The sequence below is a fragment of the Ptychodera flava genome (assembly GCF_041260155.1).
Source record: "Ptychodera flava strain L36383 chromosome 23 unlocalized genomic scaffold, AS_Pfla_20210202 Scaffold_24__1_contigs__length_23054250_pilon, whole genome shotgun sequence".
Lineage (NCBI taxonomy): Eukaryota > Metazoa > Hemichordata > Enteropneusta > Ptychoderidae > Ptychodera > Ptychodera flava.
The window spans coordinates 2337954-2364553 of NW_027248278.1; the positions used below are offsets into that span (position 1 = coordinate 2337954).

At 36.2% G+C, this 26600-nt stretch overlaps 2 protein-coding genes across 2 annotated transcripts; both read right to left on the reverse strand.

Moving 5' to 3' along the window:
- Nucleotides 1-1354: 1354 nt before the first annotated feature.
- Nucleotides 1355-24930, reverse strand: LOC139125023 (uncharacterized). The gene is made up of 7 exons (XM_070691136.1): nt 24766-24930; nt 21119-21357; nt 20125-20230; nt 13956-14227; nt 4881-5051; nt 3950-4098; nt 1355-2489 (listed from the first exon to the last, which is right to left on the reverse strand). Exons 1-6 carry the CDS (start codon nt 24872-24874, stop codon nt 4048-4050), a joined length of 948 nt encoding a protein of 315 aa, XP_070547237.1. The 5' UTR covers nt 24875-24930; the 3' UTR covers nt 1355-2489; nt 3950-4047.
- Nucleotides 9149-13933, reverse strand: LOC139125025 (uncharacterized). Its single transcript, XM_070691137.1, has 3 exons — nt 12748-13933; nt 12112-12218; nt 9149-11703 (listed from the first exon to the last, which is right to left on the reverse strand). The coding sequence occupies exons 1-2, from the start codon at nt 13457-13459 to the stop codon at nt 12211-12213; spliced, it is 720 nt and encodes a 239-aa protein (XP_070547238.1). The 5' UTR covers nt 13460-13933; the 3' UTR covers nt 9149-11703; nt 12112-12210.
- Nucleotides 24931-26600: the final 1670 nt, after the last annotated feature.

Genomic DNA, 26600 nt, shown 5'->3' on the forward strand with positions numbered 1-26600 from the left:
TGTTCACAATTATGGTGGAATTTCAGCCGTCAGTGTATGAACAACCTCAGAGTGTCTTACAACAATGCGTTTCGTATTCTCATGCGTTTTCCTCGTGATTGTAGTGCAAGTGCAATGTTTGTTGAAAATTCAATTCCATCTTTCCAAGCTCTGCGACGCAAGTTCTTGTTTAAATTCTCAGACCGATTGCAAAATAGTGACAATAGCGTGTTAGCCACAATTCGAAGATCGGATGCATTTGTCTATTCTAGCTTTAACGCGACATATAGAAAGTCGATGTATATTTTAACCTAGTAACTTTTGACTCTTTTAGCTTTTGTGGCAAGTTTTTTTTTTTTAGTCTATGTAATATGTCCCTTTTTTGTTTATTCTTTTTTATATGGGATGCAACAAACTGTATTTTTAATACTTATTGTGCTTTTATCCTGAATTAAAGTTTATTATTATTATTATTATTAAATAACCCTAACTTGTGGTCTTTAGAAAAGGTGTGAGTTTCAACTTGAAGACAGGGTACATTTCAAATGCTGGTGTTTGTCTTGAAAAAAGGAGTGATTGTCAACTTGTTGTCAGGGCAAATTTAAAATGACCCTGACTCGCTTGTTAGAAAAGGATTGATTTTAAACCTGAAGTCAGGGCATATTTAATATGACCCTGACTTGTACTTTGGATAAAGCATGATTTCCACATGAAGTCTGGGCATATTTTAAATGACCCTAACTCGGTCTTAAGAAAAGGTGTGATTTTCAACTTGTAGTTGTGCATATTTTTAAAGCCCCTGACTTAGTCTTTATATCTAGTGTGATGTTCAACATGTTGTCAGGGAATTTGAAATGACTCGACTTTGTCATCAGAAAAGTGTATTTTCAACATAAAGGAATGGCACATTTGAGATGACCTGGTTCATCAGATATGTTATGCTCTGGCCTTTGCACTATAAGTGATCCTGACTTGGTCTTCAGAAATACTTTGGTTTTGAACATGGAGTCAGGGCACATTTCGAATGAATCTGACTTTTGTTTTCAGAAATACTTTGGTTTTCAATGAGAAGTGTGGGCACTTAAAATATTGTGGTTAGATATTTTATACTTATTACATAGTTTTATGTAAAGCTGAAGTTAGGACATTTTTGAAATGACCTAGACTGAATATCATAACTCTGCCAACTACAAAAAGTCAAGTTTAATTTTTTTAGTATTAGTATATTTCAAATGGACTAACTTGGCATTAATAAAACTTATCTTTCTTTAAATTTTATGTACTGACTTTTGTAACAATATTGGTAATAAATATCCAATGGGTAACAAAAATCACCTAAAACTGAAACAAAATTTTAAGGTTTACACAGCTAGTATATAGGTAATGATATTGCTTTATTTACAACCATGATACTGTGCAGTGATTCAAAATAAATTTTTTTCAGCAAATTTAACCAAAATATTCTCGACATATAAGAATGCATCATTCCTCACAAATGATAAATTTGAGTTTCTCTGCCCCTGACTGGAGTACCAAACCTGTCTGATAAACCATTTGATAGAAAGTTGGCTTTTAAATTTATCAAAAGACAGGTCTGCAGATATCTACACATCAATTCATTGCAATACAATAAAAACATAGTAGATTTCAACGTAATTTGAATATAACACATTTTTATCATGCCTTTGAAAAAAATTGACAAAACTGAGAAAAAATGCCACTGTAACTATACAAAATTTTAGATTCACTGTTTGTAGAAACCTAATTGAGGTTATCCCTATATGGACGTGTAAACCAAATAAGTTGTTTAACAGCCGTTACGGAGAAGAGTTTTGCCCACAAATAGCAAATTAGCCTGAAAAATACACACTGGCATATTTCATTTTAATTTGAACAAATCTGATTAAGTTCATCCCTACAGACCTGTTCTCCACATATCAAAGGAATCAGACTTTTAGTTTGAAGAAGCAGCTTGGAATGTAGAAAGATGACAGACTCTGGGCAACATCACCTATGAGATAAGCTCCACGTTGCTGAGAGTGGGGCTATAAAGCACACACAAACACAAACACACATGTATGTACACATGCATACGTACGTATGCATTATTGTCTTTCTTACTGTTCCTGGTCTCTTTCATCCTCTATCTCTCTGTACTGTTCATGTAATTGTGTCCTAGTCTGTTTTGGCAGCATTCCACTTGGTGTGAGGGAAAAATCCCACATGATTGATGCCTGAATCCATATTATTTGTGTATTTGGTCTTCTGTTTCTTCCTACTCCTCTATATGTTGGCTTCCATGCTGCTTTCCATGACCCAGTGTACCAATGAAGAGTAAGCACTTCCTCTTCTGTCTTTAAGCAAACCACTTTGCCAATTTGTGGCAGTCTTTTCACATCTGGGAGATAGACTGCTACAAGCATGCCTTCTTTCAGGCTGGAGAAGTCATCCATTTTCTCAAGGCTATTTCCCCTGTCTTCACTTGTTGGAATTGGTCTCCCAATGACAACCTGTCAAAACAAATTTTATTATACTAAGGCCCGGAAGGAATTTCCTTGAAATTTCCCCTCCTACTCAAGCCAATTTAGAATCTTTTTTTGAGATGCAGCAGATACTTCTGCATTGCAATCATTGAAGTGCCGTTGTACAACTGAGCGGTATGGAAAAGTCCAATGGAGACAAATTACTAGTCAGTGCAACCTGTTTGAAGCTTGCTGTTTCTATTGCAGAGCACAAAAGGTCCTACTTGCTAACTGTATAATTCACTCTGATCACAGGACAGAATTATGAGACTGTTCTGTAAAATGTGGTGGGGCAGAGGTTAAGTGGCTAATACATGGGGTGAAGGTAACATGAATAAAAACAGTAAATGATGCAACCCACATTGAGGAGTCTAATAGCACAAGACTGTTATCATTTTACTGTTAATCCTTTTTGTAGCACATATTTTTAGTTCTTCTGGCAGCAAGTTGAAATGCTCAGAATTAGTTCTGTGAACACTGCCTGTACATTTAATGCCTCTATCGTTGTGAACAGTTTGTAAAGTTTGGACTCCAAGTCATCAGTAACAATGTTATTAGCAGGAATTACTGCTGGATTACACAATAACAAATACAAAACTTGCTCATTACCTCAAAAGCTGAGCAAAAAACTCCAAGGAACAATTTTTTTCCCTCAGGCAGAACCACTAATACATGTACACATTAGTTTTTTCTGACATAATGCTAAAATACTAATACTCATTTTGTACAAAATGACATCATGAAAATGGTTCACAGCATACTTTTATTTCACTAAATTATTTTTAATGAACAGCAGTGACTTGAAAAGATATTCTAATGTTAGCATAGCACTTAAAGCCCCAGTGCTGCTAACTTTTGATGATAATTTCACCATTTTTATTTTGAATGTGAACCATAATTCCTTGTTCTTCTCCCCAAAGAATGTTGATATACACAGCATCCAGCTTGTCAACTCAGCCCCTATGGTTGTAAAGTGCATTGTTATTGTTGAAAACTGACTTCTGGTCCGGACTAGAATTCAAATTTAAACAATAACTATGCATTTTATACATATAGACGCTAAATTGACAAGCTAAACAGTGGGTGTTTCAACATTCTTTGGGGAGTAGAATAAGAAGTTTCAATTGATTTATAAAATAAAAAAAATAAAAAAAAAACCACCAAAAGTGAGCAGCACTGGGGTTAAGCTATCTTAGAATATGATACAGAACCAGGTAAACATATATATTCACTTCCAACATATTTATACAGCTAAAGGGCATCAATCGATGTCAACAAGAAAATAATAACATTGAAAAGAATTGTTGGCTGCCATTCAAAGCGAAAAATTAAAATTAAAACTTTTTGAATAATATAATGTAAACAGTAATGTGATTTGCATCTAAAAACAAAATGTTATTTGAAAAAGACTGCTTTACACACAATAGTGAATCTTCATGGCTACTTACATCTGGACACTCATTCTCAATGTTCTGTTGAATTGAAAGTATATGATCTGGCATCGAAGTGTTCTGCTGCCTATCTCGTCTCTGCTTGGCAGCATCAATCAAGTCATGAAGTCATGTAGAAACCACCTTTGAGGTCTTGAAGATGGAGCCTGACAAGAAAAGTAAATTTCAATGAAAAATATCTTATAGCATTGTTCACAATAGTATCAGAAATATTATTTACAAAACCTAATGGCATAACAAAACAAGCCAATATGACAGTATTTGGTCTATACATTCTGATGCTGCCCCTTTCTGTCCCTTTAGAATCAAACAGTTGCTGTACCAATATGACATTTACGTGTAAAATTGATACAAACTGACAGACTAGTATCAATAGGTGGTAAGATTAAAAATACACCTTGTGAAGAAACGTTGGTCTCAGTTAGTAGTGTTTTTCATTGAAATAAACTCAACCAAACCAGTAAAGAATGACCACATGTATTTTTCTTGGTGAACGCAAATCTTTGACAAATGCGCCGTCAAGATCTCTACAAATAACGTTTCTCCAAATTTCACCCAAAATTGTCACATGTGCAGGGTACCTAAGAAAGTGTAGCTTTTGAATGAAAACGATAGCTTTGACACCGTGCAGCATAGCTTGGTTAGGGAAATGATAGTTGCTGGAATGGAATCCATAAGTTTGGTCATCTAAAACAATAGCTTTGAAATATTTTTATGTTAATGGCGTAAACAAGATGGATGACAGCAAAAGCAGTGGTAACGGCGGTAAATATTTTACCTGTTTTCGACAAAAAATCACCAAGTTGTGTTGTGTAAGATGCTGCGTTCAGTGAGGTTCACATTTGATTAACTTCCGTAAACACAGAATAAACAGAAAAAAGAACCCACATATATACTATCCAGTGCATGCGAATGCACTGTTTCTTACCTTTGCATGATCATTGATATTTTGTGCAAATTCTCGTAGCCACTGTTTATCTCTTTCACATGTGATTCTTCCCTGGTATGCATCAGGCAAGTCTTTCCGTAGTCTTTCTGGGTCCATTTTCTCAATGCTGGGTTTCACCCATTCTGGCACATCATCAACATTGGGTAAAGTCTAAGATATTTCATAAAGAGACATTTATTGTAATTACAATCTTTCCCAGGAATTTTCAATGACATGCTGAGTGTAGCTGGATAGAGCTCCTTTGTGTTATGCTGAGAATGACTTTTTTGTGACACATGTGTTGATGGAGGAGGAAATCTTTGATAACCCACTTCAGTTGGCCTGACCAAAATGGCAAAAATAGCTGCAAAAATATGTACAGCAGTTAATTTGATCAGTTTGATCACAATTTGAACATATTTATTTAAAATCACGTGTACAAACATGTCTACTAAATATCAAAGCTGTCTCACGAGTAGTCGTTCAGAAACATATTTTTTTTACACAAGTGGCAAAAATTGCCCCCACAATACAAAAGTGCCCATTTCTACCTAATCTCAATATATCACATTAATATAAACCCTTTGAACGTGTATACCAAATATCAAAGCAACCAGACAAGTAGTTTTTGAGAGAGAAAAAATGTTTTGACTACAAATGAGAAGAATTGCCCCAAGATAAAAAATTAAATATTTCATTCAAAATTCTATATCTAATATTAAGATAAACTCTAGCAACCTGTGCACCAAATATCAAAAGCTATCTCATCAGTCATTTTTGGGAAAAAAATTGACCAAAAAATTGGGAAAATTGCTCCAAAATTATAAATACGAACATTTCACTACACTTTATACTAAATGAACTGAGGTCATCCTGAGGAACATAGGTACCAACTTTCAAAGCAATCAGACAAGCTGTTTCAGAGAAGAAGATTTTTTGACTAAAAAATACCGTCAAGGACAGTGTGCTCATATTTGGTTTGAATTGGTCCATCAAGAAATATTTACACAAGAAAAAAAAAGAATGGCAAAAGTAAATAAGGTCTGAAACTTTAGGTACTGGAGGTCAATTTTAGGAACAGGCTTAGCACAGGAATGTTTCAACACAGTCCTTCATGGTTTCAGCAGGTCTGCCAATATGTATCAGGTTATGAACAATGACAGGATATTTGAATATTTTGACACCGACATGTTCATTTGAACAACGTCACATCTCAACCCCTGGGTCTATACCTGTTTGGCGGTTTGGGAGCTTTTGCGTGTGACTGACATACATCCGCACATACATACATACATACATACAAACGCCACTGACTCACCATATAAGCTTTTTGGTTTTTATATAAATACCAAATATGAGGTAAAAATGAAATAAAAAATCCAAAAAATCTAAACATGCAAATTATACCCCAATTTGTACACAACTAATTAAGAATACCTAAAGGAACTTGCAAAGCAGGTTTCAACGCAATCTGACCAATGGTTACAGAGTTTTAGCAATTTGCAGTATATTTCCCTTTCCTTCCTTATTTGCATATTTTTGACACTGGTATGTTCATTTGAACAAACCCACATCTCCATCCCTGCATGTACAGCGTACATTAAATACTGAGATGGTAGGTCCTGCAGTTTGGGAGTTTTTTGGATATGGACTGAATAAAAGACATAGATACATATATACATACACACAGACTTGCAAATGAGATGCAAATGAACTCTGATTCACTCTATCAGATAACCTCTTTTTGGGATATATATAAATATGATATACTAATTCTCTTCATCTGAGCATGAACAAAAGAATATGGTGCTGACAATGGTAGGCAGTAGGTGGACTATTTTATGAGCAAATTAACTTCGGTAGTTTATTACGTCGCGTATAGGCTGAAATTTCAGTGAGTTTCATGTACAGTATTTGTTTGTATGGTAACCTGTTTAACCTTTGAGTTTATTGTCTGAAGATTTTTTCAACAAAAGGTTAGTCAATGCTTGACTGGCATTGACAACAATGTCAGTGCATCTTAATTATGGAGGGAATCAAACCAATGTTTGTCAAAATCTAACAATGCAGCATATGATTCGATGCGCCATCATCACACATGCAGGCCAAGAGACAATGAGATTTGATGTCATACATATCCATCCACATTGAACTGACTGAGGAAATGTTTCAACTGTTGCGATGTCTTTTAAGCTGTGTTTTGTTCTCAACACAGAAAAAACAAATGTTACTATGGCTGGGACTATTTAGTAAACCGATCATGACTGTCTAGGGGGGGCCATCGATAATAAAAGCTGACGCACGACAAACGTAATTCTTTCATTTAGGGGGAGTGGGTAAAAGCTCATTTTGTTTTGTGTGTGTCAAAATCGCGTAAAGATTTTCTATTGTTTTTGAAGTGTGACTTTGCAGCGAAAATGCAAAACTACCTTCGCGTTCATCGAGAACAGAATGACCACAAAATACGGAGACAGAAAAGACAACAAAAAGACATGAATGTGAAATAGAAACTTGTATGCTTTTTCAACTTGAAACATGTATGTGAAACATTTTCCTACGTGCGAAATACATTAAAACGTTTTGTCTTAAGAAGTGAAACACGTAAAGTGGAGGTTTATTAATTAATGTGCCCTTCCGGTATTTTTTCATGGGCGTGCGGATCGTAGAGGTGTGTGTGGGTTTGTCAGAAATGGCATAATACGAAATTGAATTTCTCATAAAAACTTTCGTTTTGAGGGGGAGGGAGGGGGTTTCATGTAAAACGAAGGAATTACATTTCTTGTGCGTCAGCTTTTATTATCGACAGCCCCTAAACATTTAATCAAATTTCCACTGTGTAAAAACATGTGCACAAACCTAAAGGTTGTTGGGCCGCATATCCAAAATACCTGTACAATACCATATTTTGGCTGTCGATTGTGGAGGCGAGACGTGAAGATTGATTGGGTATACAATATTTTTGTGGTTATTTTCAACATGAGTACAAACTATGGACTATGCTTACAGTTTTGCGAAATCATTAGTGTGGCAGTGCCCACCACCAACTATTCATGACACTGTCTCATACTTCTTGCTGGCTTACGTTCAAAAAAACTTCAGTTTTATGATGTCAGTACACCACTTTCACAAATCCAAGAGAATCAATTACAACTCAAAGAGTTTACCTTTCGCACATGTATTTATATATATGCACACACATGATTTGTTCATATTGTAATTGTTCTGGCTTACACGGCAGATGTTCAAGCAGTGGACACCTCTGAATATCACTGACCTATTGACAATTGTTTGAGTCGTGGAACCGAAGTTTCCCAAGTTCCCTTGTATTTCTTCATAAAGTAATTTTCCCAAAAAATCTTTGTAATTGGAAAATCCTTTGAAATTATGTGGATTTCTCTATGGTCTAGGTGTTTATGAAATGGGCCGCGTCAAGCAAAAACACCCCCGATGTCAAAATTTTCAGATTTTGAGTTTTTACTAAATTTTGGTTCTGGACCATTAGTAGTTTGTACCCTAAAACGGATTAGCTCAATTCATCCTGTAAGTATGGATAAGAGGTCTATTTTGTTTGACCTTTGACCCACTCAGGGTATAGATGGGACAGCTCATTGGCGCAAATAACACAAAATCACATGGATGAAAACAATAACTCAATGAAAATAAGAATAGAAGTAACCAGTGAAACTAAAAGAAAATTATGTTAATTGTTGTATACAAGATAATTTTGTATTGGATTGTACCATTATTTGATAGGGGTGCTGGTATCAGTTTTAGTGTTGGATGATGGGACTGAATACTAAGGACTCACATTTTTTTCAATTTTTGGATGTGTCAATGTAATAGATTCATACAGTAATACACAATTTTAATTCAATGTGACCAATTTTTATAAGTTTGAACATTTTGATGTTGTTTTTAGATAAGTTTACATGCTCCCATCATAATTACTTGTAGATGACCTTTGACCTTCATAACCAATATGATTTCATATTTTATATTAAAACACATCTAAGCAATATTAAATAATTAATGAAAGCTTTCTACACGTTTTAAACTTTTTGGCGTGTATGAAATATATACTAAGGCAATACGGATCACTACATTTTCAAAAGGGGGTGGGTGGGGTTAATTAAAGAGGCAAAACACTTACAGCATACACTTGCCACACAAATATCATACTTAACAACACAATCACTTCAACAAGAATAAAGATCTTCACAAACAAACTCTTTCTATAAAATAAATCTGTAATTTTATTGCTGTCCTGTTAACACAATTTATGGACATATATCCCTATACCTTTACAAAGTGGTAACGACAATAAGATCATGACCTCAAACATGACCTCAAAAACTATACAGTTCTTTCTTAAATTTCTTGACATTCATTATTGAACATTCCTTAAGCTGGTGTCAAGATACACTTTTCTGCTTAGCAAATAAATGGTATGTGTAACATGTGCAGATCAACAAGATTAAAATAATGTACTCAGGAATTGCTTAAGTATAAATAACTGATTGAAAATATTCTACCTCATGTGATAGGACTGTTGAATTAGATAGATTGAAGATATCCTACAAAGAGCTAGAGATTAATAACGATATTTTACCCAGTGTGAGGGACTGACATGTTTGGGATGAAATAAAATCAGGGTCAGCAATGTCAGATGAATGAAGATATCTTTCTCAGTGTCGGGGCTGCCATGTGTGAGATAAAATGAAGATACTTGACCAAGTGTGAGGGGCTGCCATGTGTGAGATAAAATGGTGGTACTTTATCAAGTGTGATGGTCTGGCATGTGTGAGATGGAATGAAGATTTTAGCCAGTCTGAGGGTGTGCCATGTGTGAGATCATGTGTGATAAGAAATGAAAATATTTTACCCAGTGTGAGGGTCTGACATGTGTGATATGAAGATATTTTACCCCATGATGAGAGGGTATGACATGTGTGAGATGAAATGAAAATATTTTACCCAGTGTGAGGGTCTGACATGTGTGAGATGAAGATATTTTAACAAATGTGAGGGTCTGACATGTGTGAGATGAAGATATTTTAACCCATGTGAGGGTCTGACATGTGTGAGATGAAATGAAAATATTTTACCCAGTGTTAGGGTCTGACATGTGTGAGATGAAATGAAAATATTTTACCCAGTGTGAGGGTCTGACATGTGTGAGATGAAGATATTTTACCCCATGTGAGGGTCTGCCATGTGTGAGATGAAATGAAGATATTTTGCTCAGTGTGAGGGTCTGCAATGTGTGAGATGAAATGAAGATATTTGAGGGCAGTTCATGGGAGTTGATATGAAAATTTTCCTTCAAGGCTATGAAACAATTCAAGAATATTACAGATTTGGTTAAAAGGGACATTTTACAGTGTGAGGTCAAGTAAATAAAGGAAATGCATTCTACTCACAGGGGATATCATGTGACATAGATGTGATATCTTCACTCTCTTCCAGTATTACTGTAAATGACTGAGAACTGGAAGTTGTTAAACACAGAACTTTGATTTGAAACTTTCCTTGAATGGTGGCCTTACAAATTGAAGTATGTGATCATGTAAATCTTTCTTTCTTGCTGCACTCAAACCAGCTGCTGGTAATCTATGAGGGAGACAATCATCAGGTGGAGGCCATGATTTACCAGGGAGGAGCAAACTAATTCTTTCTTCCTCATCATTGGCACTTTTCTTTACATACACTGCCCCAGCATCTGCCTTTACAAATCTAAAATGGTGATACTTTCTGATACCTTTGAGTGGGCGCATAAATGAAGATAAATAACTATCCCATGAATACCACTGAACAATTTCCTCACAAGTTGCAGAATTACTATGCATTTGTACCTTGTTGACCCGAGCACTGGCATTAACAAGATCACCTAGCTGGTCAGGTAAGTCAACATCTGACCTACGATAAAGCTGACGCATCTTACCAAACAAGCATCACAAATGCATTTTGTATGACCAGGCTCCATAAAATGTAAACTTATTTCTTCGTGTAAACCCTTAGCACATCTATAACAAAAATAATGGATTATGCTCTTATTCTTATTTTGTCCCCCACAGTTGTCTGCATGAAGTTTACATTCCATCTCACCTAAACTATAATGGCTGAAAAAGTGGTCTAACATGCTGATCACATTATTGGGTCCATGACTCTTTTTCCCATCAACCGAAATTGAATCTGTCTCATCAAATAAATAATTGATCTGAAACTTAAGGGCTTCATTGCACACTCCAAAACAATGTACTTTCAAAGGTGACAAAAAATACAATGGACTTACTTGTCTAGTTTGATGAGGAAGAAGAAAACTTTGTGCAAAATCAAAAGTATAATGGACATCAAATAAATCATTAGAACATGGCTCAGAACCAATTTCAACATCAGATGCTGCACTGACCTCTACTGATGACTTACTGACACATTCATTGTAAAATTCTCTCCTAGCTTTTGCACAGCAAACATGGTCATTGTATTCTGAAGTCAGAGTTAACTTTTCTTCCTCACTTACAGCATACATAATTTTTTGTCTGAACTTTTCACACTTAAAACAAACATCAGTACGAATATTCATTTTTTGGATATGCGGAGCACAGGAGCTCCATACACCTTTGAATGTTGTCAAGCCAACACACTGCTTACTAGGACTACAAGCTTTACAAGAGTCAACATACTGCTTATAAATGTCCTCTTTGCGTACACTTGATGGCAGGTAAACTGGTGGGACACCGTCACGACCACGAGGTGCAGCTGGCATGGGAATACCATTCTCCTGTGCATATTGCTCCAGGAATTTTATGACATCAGCAATAACCTGAAAATTGAAAAATATAATTTTAAATATGTTAAAATAAATAAAATAATAATGTTACCCTTATCTGTAAAAAAATATGAAACTTTGTAAATAAATGTAAATAGTAAAATTATTGAAATTTATAAGCTTACTTATTTGAAGTAAATTGAACTTTACATACAACCAAATTTTCTTTTGAATAATTTTAAAGTCAACGCTGTCGAATTATGCACAGTACTTATCAATCATGCAAAAATACTTTTCATTCATTTTGTTTTTTTAATGATTATAAAACTCTACTGCAATGATTGCAGGCCCTCGTTAATAATTTTTAAAATAGCTACAGTAACATGAATGAACAAAATTAATTCATAATACGAAGTTGTCTCTGTTTTAAAGAGCACAAAATACTTTGTTTAGATCACTTACCTCAAATGAATAAGCATTGTGAGCCTTCTTCCCCTTTAATCCGTGAACTCTTGGAAGAACTCCCTTATCCTTGTAATGGGCCTTTAGGTTTTTAAATGACTAAGGACCTGAAAAGAAAATGGAATATGAGACAAGGTGATTTACCTTACCTGAAAATTCTCAGCACAACATAGACAGCTCACTACTCCCTCCTACATGCTGACGTCCCACCATTTTTATGCAAATACAAGGCACATTGTTGGTACATCACGGTACGTCTGAGTAATAATTGGCAAAACTTAGCTGACTCTATGAAATCAAAAATGAGAGTAAAATTTTGATACAAACGGCAGTATCATATAAATACTTTATTTAAAGTCGTTAAAATACATGCATATCGATAACCCTCTCCTGTGCATTTGTCGACACTCCCGGCCTCCACGACCCGGGTGTATATACACTAGGATTCGTAGGAGGAATGAAAAGAATGACGAGACAATGGCAATAAAAAAATCACCTGAACTTGAGCATACGTTTTTCGTTATCGCACTAGAAAGTCATTCGATTAGCGTAAGCATAAAGTAAAGCGGTTCAAGAGGTTGCATTTTACGTATGAATAAATTCTAGATTATGATGACGACATTGAGAGAAACTTACCAACGAAATGAACAAATCTGAAAGCTTTTTCACAAATTTCTTCGCCATCAAACGTGTAACGGAAGCGTTGACACGACCTCTTCTCCCCTCTAGCGGTGTCTCCAGACATCTCCATAGACTGGAGCTTGGCAAGCAAGAGAATGTCCTTTTCCTGCCGCGAAAATTCAGCGAGATCGAGACGGTACCCATGAACACGATCGAAGTCCAGCCGTTGGTAGCATTTGCGGTTACATCCGCAGCCAACCTCCATTATGCGACGAGCTGTAGCTTCATCCAGGGGATCAATGATGTCCGCATTTGCAGGACCATCACTCTCGTTCGCTGTTGTCTGGGAACGGCTCGATGTTGACACTATGAAATCCCTTGAGCGTTGATTGATCTCACCCTGGGTTAGCTGGCGAATGCCTTCTTCATCGTCACATGGATCAACATCGTCGACATGTTGGCTGACTCCGAGTGACTGGGAAGCGCCAATGGATCGCTGACAACTGGTTACCGTTCTGGAACTACTTCGAATTCGGTCTGTTCTCGACGTCATTTGCCGATCAAGCAATAAATTGACCAATTCTTGGTCCAATCCGGACAAATTATCGGATAAGCTCGCAGACATACTTGGAAACAGCACAAGTTTGCGAACGTAGTCGAAACACTGATTTGACTTTGCGAGGCAATGATTTGTAGCAGCCGATCTCAGTATGGCGGGAAACCGCATTCCCGCGTAAACGGTTCTAGTCGTAATTTCACGCTAAATATAATTTAAAATTTGGGTTGTTTTTCTGTTATTTACATCAACCTGAACGTTCCCGTCGGTAACATGTCACCCACGATAACTTCAGAACGAAGTAAAAGCGACCTCAGTTGTTTACAGTGAACAAAATACGATGTTTTCGATGGATCTTCGAACAATAGAAAAATCAAGTGGCAACTTTGTATATCAATTTTTTGCAACATTGTTTCTCGAAATCATGTGACCTGACATCAGGGGTGTTTTTGCTTGACCCGGCCCATAATGATAAATATTCATGCCATTCCAATAATTTTTGTTGACTGGTGGTGTGTCATTTTCACTGAGCGGTACACCTTACTGTTGCTATTTGTTATTGATGTGTCATTATGAATTTTCAAATAGTAAGGATGTCTTTGATATCCAATATTTGAGTTTAAAGGGTGTTAGTGAAGTGACAGAGATGTAAGAGGATATGGCTAACCTTCAAGCAAATCAACCCCTTTGGTTCTTCAATTGGTGTGAAGTCATCATCTTTAAACTGGAGAACTGGTCTCCGGTTTGAAGTTGAACGATGTCTATATCTCATTCGCACTTTACCATCAAATTCCTTGAACTGAAAATGCAGTGGCTTTGACTGTCCCTTGAAGTTCTTCACCATGTGTGGCAACAGCCATTTCTTTATGTCAAACACTCCTTCTACATGTTTGACAAATACAGGGACATTATATGAATTCATCACAGCACGCTCCATATCTGCACAGAAAGACATTCAGAATAATAAACACTCAAGGGAATAGCGAAAGTGTGCTTAAGGCTGCGTTCACAAAAAACCGGGGGGGGCTGGAGGAATTTTGGGTAACATTTGAAAATTTTTGGGGTAGTAGAGGGGGACTTGAAGTTTTGCTCTACCTACAGGGGAACTTGGAAATTTTTGGGTTCCCTTTGTTTATGATTCCAAGGTTTGGTTGGAAATTCAATGAAATTTAATAACATTTTAATGTAATTCAATTGTTTTAATGTTAACTAACAATTATGAAAGATCTAGAACCATTTTGTATCATTTCATTACTTTTGTCCCCCAAAAAATTTAAAAATTAATGAATTTTCGTTAAAAAGCAAACAAGTAGGTGTAGTATTAGGGCAGAAGCTGGAACTGTTGATAAGTTTTTCAATAGTTCTATGAAATATATCAAATACAGTTGCTTGCTGTCTCCCTAAAGTATGCTGAAACACATATTATTCAGTTTGTCGTTAAAAGCCTGCATATGGGAATATTGGGTGATATTTGAATCAGAGTCCAGGCTGAAAGTAATGACGCACTTCCCTGCTGACCTGAGTGCATGTGAAATGCACAACCTGGTGTCTGTAAATTAAATGTATACCAAGTGAACATTTAAGTCATTATATACTGTTAAATGCAATTTCCAAAGAGTCCTTTGAAAAGGAACAAAAATGCTTATTTGGGGTTTGTGTTTGTAAATGTACCGCATGGCCAATACTAGTAATTGTCATAGTATAGAAAAAAGTTGAAAGTGATGAAATTACAGTTTTAATAGGCATATTTTCCTTGAAATACATGACTCTGTAAAGAATATATGCTGGAAATGTTGAAAAGTAATTTCTTTAAAGAAATTACTCTGTGATAAAGGATTTTTATTCTTTGAGCTTAACATATTCAAACATTGCAGTTTTTTTCAATGTTGTGAAGTGCAATTTTTTTAAATGCCTGAAAAATACAAATTTTGGCAGAATTACAGTCTTTGCGATGTAAAATTAGGGGTTGACAGAAAAATAATGGTTAATCTGTTTGAAGTACTACTTGACTATGATCTAAAAATAAGTACTAGTATACGGTAAGTGGAATGGTGTGGCTGCATCAACATGCAGCAATAGGAATGCCTTTGTCTCTCGCCCCTCATTTCCAGCCTGCCCCATCCCTGAAAAAATAGTTTGGTCCTATATATATAATGTTAATAATTTCTGTATTTGTTAAAATATGCCCATCTCAAAAACTTTTGATCATAAATATTTTCATTGTTTTTTCCTTCATTATAACTGACCAGTCAGTAAAACTGTTAACTCTGAATATTTGTGCATTTTTCCTCAGTATTTGACATTTTCGGAATATCTTCTTATTCAATTTCTGTCATTTCCTAAAAGTTAAAAGGCTTCTTTGTGTCGGTCAAGCTTTCAACAGGCAGTAAATTCCACAAGCATAATGACAGTACTTCATATAGGAAGGTCTGCCTCTAGAGGGCGGGCATCATGAATGGTGTTTGTTAGTTATTTTCTCCACATAGGCTTGCATTTTAAACATGGCCGTCGTAGCGTAGCCGGTACTGGTGTACGATTTTCCTGTCTAAAATTTTCACTCATTTTCGTTCATATGACTCTGAAACTCTAGGAAAAGATTGGGAAGAAAGGGTTATCTTGAAATATTGAGGTATTCGCCTACTACATTTTACAAAATTAAGTGAGAAAAAATGTTGCAAAAATACCGACAGGGTTACACAATGACCGTTTCCAGAGGCATATTCAGATTATGCAACAGGCCCATATCACGTAAGACAATGAGGGGATATCCAGGCAATGCAGTACCATGCACGCCTAGCGCACACAGAGTGAGGAAACACAAAGGGAGTACTCCTACAACGTCAGCTCAGTAAGTCTGTAATTAATGGATCGCAGACAACTAAGTAACCATGGAGAAAGGCTTAACACTGTACTGTGGCTAAGTCCCTTTTAATTTTTGTCGCAGTTCAAAATCATTCTTCTACACCTCAACCCGAACCAAGAACACCCCCACCAGTTTATGATATGACCAATCACAACACAATGACGTCACCGTATTTGACAGACGGGAGTAAAAGTTGACATGACCATACTGGTTACCTTCTCGTGTATATTTATAGACGGAGAAGGTATTAGATTTGAAAACCAGTATGCTGGTGTCAACTTCTACTTCCGTCTGTCAACCTCTACTTCCGTCTGTCAAGATCTGTTGACGTCATGCCATTGTGATGGGTCATATCATAAACTGGTGGGGGTGTTCATGGTTCAGATTGAGATGTAGGAGAACGATTTTGAGCTGTGACAAAAATCAAGGGACTTAGCGGCATAGCAACAGTGTAAAGCCTTTCTCAAAGGTTTCTTAGCTGAATACGATCTATTACAGAATACTGAGCTGACGTTAGGGGTACTCACTTTGTGTTTGCTCACTCTGTGTGCGCTAGTGTTTGGTACTGCGTTGCGTGGATATCCCCTCATGGCCTCACGTGATATGGGCCTGTTGCATAACCTGCAGATAATCATATGCTATGCCTCTGAGTCTGAAAACGGTCATCATTTAGGCCTGTCAGCATTTTCGTAGCATTTTTTCTCATTCAATTTTGCAAATATCGGCAAGTACCTCAGTATTTCAAGATAACTCTTTCTTCCCAATCGTTTCCTTGAGTTTCAGAGTCATATGAACGAAAATGAGTGAAAGTTTTAGACAAGAAAATCGGACGTCGGCCATGTTCAATGTTTACAGTAAAATCAGAAGTTTGATATGTGGGGGAAATTACTAACAAACACCGTTCATGATGCCCACCCTCTAGAGGCAGACCTTCCTATATGAAATACCACATTTGATGCTTGTGGAAAGCTTGACCTCACGAAGGAGCATTTTAACTTTTAGAAAATGACAAATTGAATAAGAAGGTATTCTGAAAATGTCAAACACTGAGCAAAAATGCGCAAATATTCAAAATAAACAGGTTAACTGACTGGTCAGCCATAAAAAACAATGAAATTGTTTATGTTCTAAAGTCTTTTAGATGTGCACATTTTAACAAATATAGAAATTATAAGACAAAAACTAGTTTTTCAGGAATGGGACAGGTCGGAAATGAGGGGTGAGAGACAAAGGCACCACGATTGCTGCATGTGGATGCAGCCACACCATTCCATTTACAGCATACATATTCACCGTGTTGTGTTCATGTTCCATATTATACTACTGTCATACAAGGATAACATAAGCAAATCAAATCAAATCAAATTAGAAAAGGATACTGTTGTGTGGATTTTGCTGATTTCAATATTTCGCCCTGTTTATTTGGTATCCGCAAAAGGCATATTTTGATGTAAAGGTAAAATTAACACTAAATTGCTGACAATATTTGTTACCGTTTCTGCATGTACTTTACTTTTTTAAATTATAGTATATTAGTACTTCAAACAGATTAACAGTTATCGTGATGTCCACCCACAATTTTACTTCACAATGACTATAATTCTGCCAATTTTTTTTTACTTTTCAGTCATTTTATAAATTTTGCAATGCACAAGATGATTGAACAAATTGCAAAGTTTGAATTTGTAAACTCAAAGAATAAAAATACCGCAATTATACAGTGTCGCTCAAATTTGATCAGAATTGGTTTATACCAGTATTGGTTACCAATCAACAATAAATGTTGTTTCTATCTGTTCAGTGGAGGAAAATTCTACGTTGATGTTATGGCAATGATTTCTGTACAGTAAAACCAGAAAAACAACAAGAAATATTTAAATCAGAAAAACAAGAATGACAAAAGTAATTAAGGTCTAACTTTAGGTACTGGAGGTCAACTTTAGCAACATGCATAGCAGAAACAAGCCCCTCTTAGTTTAGTATAAACGGTCTTCCCCCATCTACTGTCTATGGTTGCAGCTGGTCTGTTAATATGTAACAGTTCATAAACAATGACAGGAAATGAGTCAAGATCAGTGGAGTTTGCCTGTTTCTCACTGGCGTGCCTCCTGCACATTTGCAGGATTTCACTTTTTCTTACCTCATTTGCACATTTTTGACACTGATGTGTTCATTTGAATAAATTCACATCTCAACCCCTGCATCTACCTGTACACCAAATACTGAGATGGTAGCTTTGGCGGTATGGGAGCCTTTGTGTGTGACGGACATACATCCGCACATACCCACAAATATACAGACATACAGACATGCAAATCAGATGCAAATGAACTGATCTAGCTTATACGATAACCTCACATTGGTACACCAAATTTGAGCTAAAAATCCTTTGGTCACAAATTAAATTATTTTTTGAAAAGAAATTTCCTTTAAACACTTTTTGCATATATTCTTTACACGGTCATGTATTTCAAGGAAAATATGCCTATTAAAAACAGTAATTTCTTCACTTTTAATTTTTTTTTTTCAATACTATGACAATTATCAGCGCTGAGGTTTAACAAACACAAGACCAGATAAGCGTTTTTCATCATTTCCATAGGACTCTTTGGAAATTCCATTAATAACAGGTAAATGTGACTTAAAATGTTCACTTGGTATACATTTAGTTTGTAGATGCCAGGTTTTGTATTTCACATACACTCAGGTCAGCAGGGAAGTGCGTCATTACTACTTTGGACTGTTAATTCTTATTTCTGAATTATTTAACTTTTTCCACATTGAACTATCTTTAGGCAGTTTATACTGTAGCTTAGAATTTTTTTGATTGATATATTTAATCATCTTTTGGGTTCTTTGGGTCCATATCCCACCTCATGCCCCTACATCATCAACCATTTGCCAACAACCAATTACCTGACCTGGCCACACATTAGAGAAGGTACAGCGTTATTGACAGTATTTTTTTCAATTCTAATAGCTTCTCTGTCTATACATAGACGAGAAGCTAATAAAAATGTGTGACAGATGGAATTATTTTAATTTTAGCAAAATTAGCATCATTCACCAAAAATTTCAGCAATTAAAACATTTATTTGATGGAATATTTTATCCTTCCTTATTGGTATTGTCAATTTTGTACAACTTATAACTAGCATTTAATGTGCCCAGGCATTCACTCTTTCATGGCCATCATTTTGTGTGCTCTTCAGCAGGTGCCATTGGTGTGGCCAGATCAAGTTGGATTACCTTAAGTCGGCTTTGACTGATAATTCAAAAAAGTCGACTGTCTTTAAAAATGAATCAATTAAAGAACTTGCCTGGGAATATGGCTCTACAAACTGCTAATAACAGGTAGTGTTGGACACTTCTGAGCAGAACTGCCAATAGATTTCTATATTTTCTTTGTGTGCATCCCTAATACATATGCAGCTACATGATCATTGTAATCCCTAAGCAATTATAGTGTTGGCTGCCACTCTTAATTTTTGGTAAATATTATAGAAACTCATCATCATCACAATTAAATTTATTGTTATGGAAAATGGTCTCCACTCTACCAGGAAATCCTGGGAAGAACATGATGATAATTTGGGGGACTTTAAAATTTTTGATCATATAGACGGGGAGCTTGAAATTGTTAAGGGTATTGAGGCAGGCTATGAAAAAAATAAGATTTCCATCACAATTCCTCCAGCCCTCCTAACTGTTATTTGTATACGCAGCCTAACATTTCCTTTTTTTACTCAGGACAATGAAAACTCACAGCACGTTGCCTAAGTGACTTAAAAAAACTCAATCTGAGGAAAGTTAATGCTGAAATTACAATATTAGTATCAGAAACCTGCCGTCTTATCAGAAACCTATATGGTAGTTTTCTCATTTTGTACAATATCATGAATGCATAATCTTAATGCAAGGGGTATACTGGTGTTTGTAGCAAATGAGGTTACTCCTTTAAATTAAAACTTACCATCCATTGTATAAATGTTTGTCTTCTTCAAGTGTCTGCTGATGCAGGAAAACAACTGGTCAATATCCTCGTGAGTATGACCGACCAGTAGGAAATGAAGGTCAACCTGTGAAGGATACATCACTGAATAAATAGTGACCATTCAAACACATGGAAAAATATTGCATTCTTTCACTTTAATTTACCATTTTCCATAGAGGATAGACATAAGGAAATATCTTGATAACTTTGTGCCTGTTTGAAATTAAAGGGGAAGTTCACCAAGGCTGATTTTTGCGTATGTGCTGCCTTTGGTGTCACTTATTCCGAAAAGCCATTTTCACCATTCATACCTCATGCAATTTTTTACAAAAACAGATAAAAATAGTAGTGGAAGTTGTAGTTTAGGGCTTCTTCAACTCAATTTATTTTGGATCATGGAGAGAAAGTGAAAAGCTTGGCACTTTAATCATATGATATGCCAAGAAATCGCGGGGAAATGGCTTTTTCCAGAATAAGCGACCCAAAAGCTATGTAAAAATCAACCTTCAAACCTCCCTTTGAAGTTTTACACTACAGGTATAATCACACCCGTTTAAACTCATTGTCTATTTTAAAGGCACATAAGCTGTAACTTGTATCAAGTTTTTTCAGTATTCTGCTTCTGTATATCAACTACAGTGTTTGACCCAAATTCGTTTGTCATGCTGAAATTTCAGGTGTTTTTTGGGTCAATGCAGCTTGTATGTGTGTAGTGATCATTGCTTACTGTTTTCAAATGAATTCTAGTCTGGACTTGAAAACAATTTTCAACAATAACAATACAGATTACACTCATATAGATTGTGCTGATATGCTAAATACTTGGCATTAAATTACAGTTCAGGCATCCAATGCAGAAAGTTTAGGGAAAACACAAAACAAAAGTTCTAAAAAAATAGACAAAAGATACAGCTTCTGGAGCTTTAATATGAGGTGTCTATTAAATGTAACACTGTTTAGTAAATAAACTCACCATATCAAATACCTTGTACTGCACCAACACATGAGCAAGACTTAACATGTATCGATTTTTATTTTCACGATAGCAGTTGTCTAATTGAGTAAATAAACATCTGGATAAACGGGCTCGGTTGTCAAACAATGTTTGCAGCAGCAGGTGCATGGATAGGTTGCTGTCGTGTGGATAGTTCAACAGGTCAACATAAGCTGGTATTATTTTACCACCTGGTACATTAGTATGGATAATATTGCCTGTATTTTGGAGAAAAGAAAAAATATCGGGAGAATTATTTCATACATTATTTAACAATTTCTGTACTTGACTATTAGAATCAATGACATTTATATGACATGCAGACATGCAATATGAGCGATATAACCTAAAATAAAATTACTGAGCAATCATAAAAATCACACAGCCTCCTCTCCCCATTCATTATTCCTCCCTTGTAATAGTATCATCTGATAATCATATATCCCTTTGGAGTCATGATTGAGGTAAACAGAGGAATGATACCAGTATTGCCATCATGGAGTGGCTGATACAACAGGAGTTTTTCAGAATCTTTTTTCTCATACATGAAAAGTAATTACAAAGTCATAAAATCAGCTTGACCTATAATTCTTGAGTATATAATTTTTTCATATTTTTTATTTAATTTTACATAACGATAAGTTTTGTTTCCAACAAAATCTCATAAACAGTCCAGGTTGCATCCATGTACCGGTACAAAGGAGTTATGTTCAATGGTTCTAAAGCCGTTACAGGATACACACGGTACTGCATTACAAGCAGAAATTTCCACTATAAATGCTTAATTTTTGTAAGTCTAGAAAAATGTCAAAAAGTCAGCTACTGATCGAACGTGTTTTGTTTGATCCAAGAATCTCCTTATGAGGCCCTTGTCATTCAATCATATAATGTCTGAAAATCTTAACAAACTAAAAAAAATATTGTTTTTGTCATAGAATGCAAGTTTCAAAACATGTGCTACACCTTGAGTGAAACAGATAGTGGTTTACCTCAGATAAATGGTTATAGCCACTGTTTATTATACAGCATTCAAAAACTACCCTCAGTGTGAAATGACATGCATCATCAGCAGTTCCACAGTGCACCCATGACTTCTTATATTCCCATTGAAATAACCACAGACAGTAGGTGGAAAGATTTTTATGCAGATTTCCTCCTTAAAGTTGCAATATGGATCAAAATTGTCGATTTTTTTTCGTAAAACTAAAGCAAATAGACCATACTACGTTGAAGTACTCTTCTTAGCTAAGCCTCTTACCAATCCCAACACACAAATACGTTCATTTTGATACGTTGCGGCCGCCTAGAAAAGCTGTTTTGTAAACAAACTTTCAAAACAAAAACATTGGCGTTTTCTGCTGTACAACCAAGAGTGATGACGTCGCACTGGAGTGCACATTGGAGGGGCGATGTTGTTACCCCCGTTGTTACGCTGACAGAACTTGACATACATAATGATAATTCATTGTAAACTTTGCGTTTGCCTAACTTTGATAGCATCACAATGTTTCAGAAATATAAGTATATCGATATGATAAAGTAACGCTCTACAAAAGATCGTGTGATTGATTTTTCTAACCCATATACATGTATGTCAGTGCCGCGCCGTGTGCACCTACTGTGTACGTTCGATCGATCGAGCGTCCAGACCACGTACACCGATCTGGTTGTGTTCACCGGCCGCGTGCCTGACAGCGTTTCCGCAATCCTCTCCCCGTTGCATGTTGTTATATTTTTCATGTTAAAAGGCGAGGTATCTGCACGCTATATTTATTTGAAAGCTTTGCCCACTTCAGTATCATCCACCACTGCAGAAGTTCGGCAACTGTCTTGCCCCTCAGTCTGGTCTTGCATGGCCATGCCATGTCAGCGCGTCGATCGACGGGTCGTAAATCAATCAATCAATCAATCAATCTTTATTATACTCAACTCACACCAGCAGAGAGTGTGGTATGGTACATTCCAAAATTGGACAAAGTACAAAACTGAACACTTTCGAGAGGACAACAAAGTATCCAAGTTGTACAATAAGCAAACTGTTTAACAGTGGGAAGGCTACTGGAGGGTCAGCACAAATCAGTTAGACCATGCCATGACATGTAATGATGGAGACTGCTGTTTTTCTTTGTTTCCGAAAAATGCATATTTGACCTGAAGGATAGATTATCAATGAATGCTAACAGATCTTAAAGTTATTTCCTTGCGGGGGGACTATGGCCCGGTTCACATTACAAATCGTGGGGTCCGCACGGCCACGGTGTTGGTAGGTTGGTGTTGCCCGAGGAAACACCGCTGGCTAGCCAAGTTGATCATCACACAGTGGCGACGTTGGTGTTTTCGAGAGAAACTGTAGACAGAGTCTGCCTCCTCGTCGTGGTGCAGTAGTCGCGTGTCACTCATTTTCTGGTTTCATCTTTCGATCTAACCAAACAATGTTTATTTTGCCGACATTTTTGGCCAATTTCTTCCATTTTTGCAAGGCCGAATCAGTCAGCAGAGACCCAGGGCGCGGGCAGGGACCTGACCGCTTGCCCGTGGGAAGGCTAGCTAGGCATGTTGACACAATGTTACAATTTCATAAACCGTTACCATGCATCAAATACGCATGCGTACATATTCAAATAGTAAAAATGACGTTTCAAATTCTGTGCTTTACTCTCGCAAACAGTACGTACCAAAGCAGAAATTTATTTGGTAATTAAATCAATTTACTCAAATTACAGTCATCTCCGTGTTCCTGTTAATGGTCGAATCTGCAAATGAAATTGTTGTGGATTTTTCTATTAAGTTAAATGTTCGAAATATGAAGGTCAATTCTGATCCATATTGCCACTTTAAAACACTGTGTTACATGAATATATCTAATTGACATTAGAACTTTCATCCTGCGGCCCACATATTTCTACAATCATTTGTGTTGTAAACACAAATTTGTGCACTTTCAGAGACATGTCATACTGGCATCTGCACAGTTGCATTATTATTGGACAATAGCATGGAGAAAATTGTGTTAGAGACAACTGAACAATGGATATACCACTAGTTTTTGACCGCTTCACTCCAGATTAGCACTTGTCATTGTTTGGGAATATATGTTGGAAACCGGTCAATATCTTGCATTATATCATACCAGCATATTGATGGCACAAATGTAGCTATCAGATTGGTTGAGAATGAAAAAGACCATGGTATATACGTGATATATCATGTTTGGCACCTGCATGAGCTTTCGGCAAGAGCAAAATCCTTTTCTGACATCAGTGCAAGAATTCCAATATAGTGTTATGATATAATAGCAATAAATCACATCTAGCGATAGTAAACCATTCATGTATACAATCGCTCTTCCTTGTGCAAATAGGTTGTGAACTGATCAAAATCTCATGGTATGCCGTCACTGGGTGTGCTTTCCCTATGTAAAATACTGAATATAAGTTCTTGTACAATTACGTTCCTGAATGTATATGGAACACCGCATTAGATCTTAGGTACGTATAACGCTAGTGTGGTGTGTCATACATTCATAAACATAAATATACAAGAACGTACATAAAGTATTTTACATAGTGTTTATCCATTGCTTGGTGTGGCATATCGCCTATGGACAAAGGCTGACAACAACTCACCGGTAATATGCAATCGTATGCGGGCAAGCAAGCTTGTCATCTTATCCTCATTTACTAGTCTTGGGATTGCTGTTTTCTTCTGATCCATTCCATCCTGAATTATACACATTATTTCATCAGGTTAAAATCTTGCCTGTTCTCGGGTTGCATGATACACCTTTCTCTCTGTCCTATATACATAAAAGATACAATATCAACATTCTCAATACTAATCTATGATACTACACAAAATCAACCTTCTGGGTAACAATGAAGCTCTTCACTGCTGTCAAACGACAGGTACAACTGTGAATACCAAAGCCAATACACATGCATGTATGCGTGCAGGTACGGGGTTAAAAAAACACAAATTATTTTGCAAATGCATAGTAATAGTATGGCCCTTTATTAGTTTGTGAGGTTGTTATGTTGGTTATTTTTGGCATTTGTTTGGTCAATGGCATACCGAGGATACCGCGACATTGGCACTATAGGCATTATCGGATAATATTATCTAAGTTATCTAAGTTAGAGTCTAATATTAGACGAAAAGGAAGGGGCAGATGCCCGACATGCTGTTTTATCGGATAATATCCGATAAACGTCTAAAATCTAAGTTAGAGTCTAATATTAGACGAGTGGGGAAGAGGCAGATGCCCGACATGCTGTTTTATCGGATAATATCCGATAAAATCGATAATATCGTCTAAAATCTAAGTTAGAGTCTAATAATAGACGAGTGGGGAAGGGGCAGATGCCCGACATGCTGTTTTATCGGATAATATCCGATAAAATCGATAATATCGTCTAAAATCTAAGTTAGAGTCTAATATTAGAAGCAGATGCGTTGAAAATTCTAAAAACGCTGTTTTATCGGATAAAATCGATAATATTATCTCTGTTAGATCACTTTGGTCTCATGTTCCTGGAACTCTCTAACTTAGAAATTTTGGACGATATTATCCGATAATAAAGAAAAGCCTATGTCGCGCCTTCATGGGTATACCAGTATCACAGTCATTCAATCAACTTATTTCAAACAAACTCATGCATTATGACTACATATAATACTAGAGTCAAGGTAGAGTGTTGTCCAAGGATAGAACTCTGAACACTTTGTCTCTCTTCACGATTGATTTAGCTCACATGCTTACAATGTTATCCATGAAACAATGAAATAACCTGAATGGTATAAAGCAAATACCTACAGTACACTTACATACTCTAGGAAATTGAATTCTGAAGTGGACTTGAACTCATTTCTTAATATAACAAAATTTACTTCTTACACAGAGATGGACAAATCTGACGGGAAGAATAGTGGCATTGATTTATTATAGTATGATGCAAAATAGATCAAGAAAAACAGTTCATAAACAAAAAAAACAAAGTACTGAAATCATCAAATTTAGCAGCTTTCAACAATATAATGAATGAAGGGACGCCTATCATACTGGTCTCCCCTGTTTCAAATCTATGTGTCTGCACTAGTGACGTACCTGAAATTTTTCCATTTAATTTCACTCCTGAAAACAGCATATATCATCATAAACATTGTCAAAAGGCATGACACATTTACAGCACATAATATTATCATTCCATTAAAATTATCATGCACAAAATACTTACTAAACTTGGACGAAATGTTTTTTCAGCAATTCCGAAATGATTTCTTTTTCTTGTTTTGTCTTAGCTCGGTTTCGGTCTTCTTTCAACTGTGCACATATGCTACACTCAACAAATTCTGAAGTCTGTGAATGGATATGAACGAGTGAAAACAAGATGGAAAACTCCAATTAGTGCTGTCATATTGAGTAAATGCAGAAAAATACCCTGCACTGATATGTTCATTCATA

Excerpts from the sequence above, each read along its gene's own strand:
- LOC139125025 (XM_070691137.1), bottom strand. The coding sequence starts at position 13,459 with ATGCGGTTTCCCGCCATACTGAGATCGGCTGCTACAAATCATTGCCTC.
- LOC139125023 (XM_070691136.1), bottom strand. The coding sequence starts at position 24,874 with ATGTGTATAATTCAGGATGGAATGGATCAGAAGAAAACAGCAATCCCA. Across the intron at positions 21,358-24,765 it reads CATACGATTGCATATTACCG|GCAATATTATCCATACTAAT; the intron begins GTGAGTTGTTGT and ends TCCAAAATACAG. Across the intron at positions 14,228-20,124 it reads AAACATTTATACAATGGATG|ATATGGAGCGTGCTGTGATG; the intron begins GTAAGTTTTAAT and ends CTTTCTGTGCAG.